Here is a 4,693-nt window from a genome sequence, read left to right as displayed (position 1 = left end):
ATCCCAATGACATTTCTTTGATAAATAAAGCTTAACTAGCGTATATATTTAATGTCATTGCTGGAAGGACACAAACACCAGATTTTCTAAATTAAATATAGTTTAAATATAGTTTAAGAATAAAAGTTTTTGAGTCACTTGGGGGAAGCGGAACAAGCTGAAAATAGGGGTGTATGTGGCTGCTGATAAAGTCACCGCTGAGCCCCCCCCCCGCTCTGGTTTCTGCTTAACACGGGTGAAGGACATGTCAGTCTCACTTCTTCTCTGTCTTTTTTATCGACCACTATTCTCGTTAGAATGACCTTCCAAGTTCCAGTCAGACTATTAGTGTCAGATCCCAATCCTCACTGAAACTCATCTCATCATGAAACACCTCACATCACCTTTCTCTGCAGCACATCATGTCCTCCGTCGCTACATCCTTCTTGTCTCTGAAATGCTTTTGTGATTCTACATTACTTCTTATTCTTGGAATTTTCTCAAATTATCATTATGGTGTCATAAGTAAATTGTAAGGGTGCTGTAGCTCTTAGGCTTCCATCACCTAACATCTGCTGTTTTAAAGGGACAGTTCACCCCAAAATCAAAATTACATATTCATACAGTCATATTTATACATACTGTATCTTACCTGTAATGTTATTTATAAATCTAGAATGACATGACTGCCTTCTCTTCTCTCCATTCTCACAACAAAGTCTGTGGATTATTTTGAGCTGTCATGTCTGCCCCGCCTCCAGAGGACCGGCCACTGTCAGTATCCACAGCGGATGTGAGGAAAACCCTGATGAGACTAAATATGAGTAAAGCTGCTGGGCCGAATAACATCCCTGGTCGTGTAAGAACGTGCCAACCAGCTAACTGTTGGCATCACTGATATTTTCAACATATCACAGGAGAGTGTTCCCACCTGCTTCAAGACAGCCACCATCGTTCCATTTCAGCTCAGAATTCAAAACAACCTCATGGCATGGGATGAGTACGGCAGAGGACAGGAGGGCTCTACAGCAGGTGATTAAAACCGCCCAGAACATCATTGGCACCCATCTACTGAGCATCAGTGATATTATATTGGTGAGAAGAGGTGCCTGCTGTTCGCCCTGCTGCCGACTGGAAAGAGATACGGAAATATCAGCTGCCGAACCACCAGACTTCAAAAACAGCTTATTTCCTCTGGCTGTGAGACTGCTTAATTCATCCTCCACCCCCCGTATACAATATCATTTTTTCCTATGTAGCAAATTGGGACTACAATCTAAATTGTGCAACCATGTCACACAATGACAAATAAAACCCCTTGTAACCTTGTAACCTTGTAACCTTGTAATGCTTTTTGGGGAAAAAAACTGCTGCTGAGTTCTTCAAATGTATTTTTTGGCGCTTTCAGCACCACAAGCCGAGTGCCATATAGTTCTATGATATTCTAGAAAAGGCAGACTTATACCGCCGATATCTCCAAAAACCAAAACATCTAGAATTATCTAGAATGATAATGATGAGCACTACAGGTAAGGGGGAAATTATGTGTTTTTGATATTGGAGTGAACTGTCCCTTTAATAGAGGTGGTCTGTACATGTACTGTTTCATTAACTGTGTGTATTAAGAATCTAAATTAAATTTGTAACTCTCTACTTTCATTGTGTTTTGAGTCAACACACGTCAGGGTGATGCATATAAATTACACATTTCTATGTTGGTTGAGTTTTAACAGAGGAAAACCAGTGAGGTGAAGTCAAACACTTTGCAATGCATCTCCTCTACAACTACTGAGCACCACATTAACTTTTTTCATTCTTTCCAATTTTATGGTCTTCAACATGTCATTCTGTAAGTGAAAGTCAAAATGAAACACATCATATTTCTCATTAGGGTTGATATATGCTTTAATTTCACAGCGCCCACGCTCTGCTCGCAGAATTCTTCAAAGTTAAATTGTACTGTCTGCTTCATATTGTCATATCAAAGCGCCACGGGTGATAATAACCGCCGCGCGCTTGAAAGAATACCATTAGACGATACTTGTGATGTGGCCTCTTAAATGGGTCTGTTTGCGCAGCCGTTGGGTAAACAGTGTATTCTGTTATGGCGATGAAGGTTGTGGGCAGATTGCTGATCACTAGCGTTGGTGTGGCACACTGATAACACTTCGTCATTACAACGTGATTAGTCATTATCCATCTGTTAGCCCATCTTTGTGTTCTGTGTCAATCATCATTTCATTTTTTTTTTTACATATTATGAATCCAGTGACATCATCTTTCCTCTCTACCCCGTAATTATCATCTTCATTTGTAGAAGTTGTTTTCTTCCCGTGTACTGTGTGTCACCTAGAGTTGAGATAAGACAGACGAGTGGAAAGGTTCTCCTGGCCCTTGGCAGACGTTGTACTTATAAATAGGTTGTCTTGTTGGGCAGCACTTTGACCATGTTTACACAGAAGTGCTGGAGCTGGTTGCTCTATAGGAGTGTGAACATGAAAACAAGAGTCATTATAAACACACACTTGTAAGCACATCTTACCAGCAGCACTGATGTTCAAAAGCAGGTCATTTAATCGTATATTCTATTTCAAGGGTATACACGCTGAGAAAAAGAACAAATGTTCTGCATGCTTTCATTAAATAGTAGAGAATACTGCATTAGGTACTGCACATTGATAAAAGAGTTGATGATTCACATGTCCTACATACAGGTACTGTTTTCAATACAATTTGCTAAATGTTAAAGCAATTAATTCAACACATGAAACAACAATAACACTTTGGAGAGCAATAAATGCCGGTGGCCTTTTCAACCTGGCAGTATTTCTAAAGTGATAATTTCGTTAATTAAGCTTTAAACAACATTTCAAGGTTCATTTTTTGTTCTCCACAACAAAATGCAGTTTAATGTCCCATCTGCTACATGAGAAAATACACACACACACTCACACACACACACACACGCACACACAAAACTGTGGAGTGTGGTAGATGAATTCAAACATCTCACAGCCTGAAGAAGAACAAAAAGTAGAATTAGTAATACTATACATTTTATGTAAGTGCAAAAAAGAGTGGTTAAAGAAATATGCATGGAAATACTTGTAAAGCACCTGACTTATCAGCTTTGCCACTTGTTATAAATTCGATAAACAAACCATTGCCCCGTGTTTATTTCCCTGCTTCACTTAATTGACTTTCATTTCCCCCCCCGACTCATTCCGAGACAAATGTTCTTCCTTTTAAACAGAAGCCATTGTGCATTGATTCTTTGCTGTGAAAGCGTGTTAACAGGTCCTCCTGGAAATGTTACGCTCATCAACAGTCACCCGCAATAAATACATTCACGATCCTGCACCCATTAGCTATACACATTCAGGCGTTCAGGGAGGGCATGCAAACTCCACACAGACAGAATTCAAACCCAGAACAATCTTGCTGCGAGGCGTCAGCGTTAACCGCTGTGCCACCGTACACAAACACACTGATAGAAAGGATTTACCTTTGAGACAGTCGATGGGATGTATTTCTCATGCATACAAATGCTGTTGTATCATTTAAATGATAATTTCATTGTTCATCTAAAACATTGACGTCAGAAAGGTCAATGTAGCTCCACGTCATCATTTTTCACTTCACTCAGTCTTATTGGTTCTCTCTATGAATGGGATTTGAGTTACTGTGGATATTTCTGAAATCTGGAGGACTTCCAGATCCAGTAGCAGACTGTGCAGCAACGATGCTTATTTTTTCTCTTAAGTCTTGCCACCTTGCCTTTTGTCACATGGTTCAATCGATTTTGGGTATACCATCTGTTCCCCTTCATGTGACATCGTCTTCCACTTAAAGAGTTATATCCTTCCATTTAGGGACCTTTCCCATATGAAGATAATATATGTACAGATAACCTGATCAGCCAGATAGTTTCTCACAGTCAAAATACCATCTGTCAATCACTGAACGTAGTCAGGAGAAGAGAGAAAACATCCATGCCCGTAGCTGCCAGCGATTCTCGACTGATACTGTGACATCGGGAGAATGCAGATGTCGTGGAAGGGAAATATACCGATGGAGGAGGGATTAACTACATTCTTCCAAAAGGAATTCCCTCAATTGGGGTGATGATGACTGTGGTAGCTACTTCGAATGAGATCTGGCAACTGTGTAGGCCATAACATACAATTCACACCATTTGCAGGCTCATTAAACCCCCCGTATTTCCTGTATTACATGCATTTCTCCTGTCATTTTTCCTTTAATTTGTCATCCATCGGTGTATAATGTTCTTGGACCTTTGGTCCAGACTAAGTAGATTTCGTACTATTGGGAATTTTCTCGCTTAAGGTGCTGCGATGGCTCATCTTTAAGCTGGAGCGCGCTGGCCAGCCTTTAGAATAACAAGTAACGTGACTGAACATTTCTCTGAACTTTGTGGACATGAGGTTGTAGAGGATGGGGTTTATGGCAGAGCTCAGGTAGAAGCAGACTCCGGAGACGATGTGGACGTGCTCGAAGACCTGGAGGTGGTGCTCGGACGAGGGGTCGATGTAGCTCCACATCAAGCGGTCCGCATGGAAGGGAGCCCAGCAAAGGCCGAACACAACCACCAGCACACCTGGACAGGCCAGAAGGACAGTTTAGGTGAAAGTCAACTGGACAGATATACACACACACACACACACACACACACACACACACACACACACACACA

The 4,693-nt window shown here is 41.1% G+C and overlaps 1 protein-coding gene across 2 annotated transcripts in view; it reads right to left on the bottom strand.

Moving 5' to 3' along the window:
- Positions 1–2,547: 2,547 nt before the first annotated feature.
- LOC116387719 (neuromedin-U receptor 1-like) overlaps positions 2,548–4,693 on the bottom strand; it is a 5,223-nt gene continuing 3,077 nt past the window's right edge. Inside the window, exons 4-5 of one of the 2 annotated variants that reach the window (XR_004213034.1) lie at positions 3,485–4,597; positions 2,548–2,995 (exon numbers count right to left, since the gene is read on the bottom strand). Coding sequence is in view for 1 of the 2 variants with exons in the window: in XM_031855050.1 (XP_031710910.1) it covers positions 4,287–4,597 (311 nt within the window). In the remaining variant the exon portion in view is untranslated. Of the gene's footprint in view, positions 4,598–4,693 lie in introns of both variants that reach the window. The other variant, XM_031855050.1, reaches the window with a different exon arrangement.

This window comes from Anarrhichthys ocellatus, unplaced genomic scaffold, assembly GCF_004355925.1.
Source record: "Anarrhichthys ocellatus isolate YVR2014 unplaced genomic scaffold, GSC_Weel_1.0 scaffold15, whole genome shotgun sequence".
Classification (NCBI taxonomy): domain Eukaryota; kingdom Metazoa; phylum Chordata; class Actinopteri; order Perciformes; family Anarhichadidae; genus Anarrhichthys; species Anarrhichthys ocellatus.
Note: the sequence above shows the minus strand (reverse complement) of the source record. Positions and strands in the feature narration are given on the sequence as shown.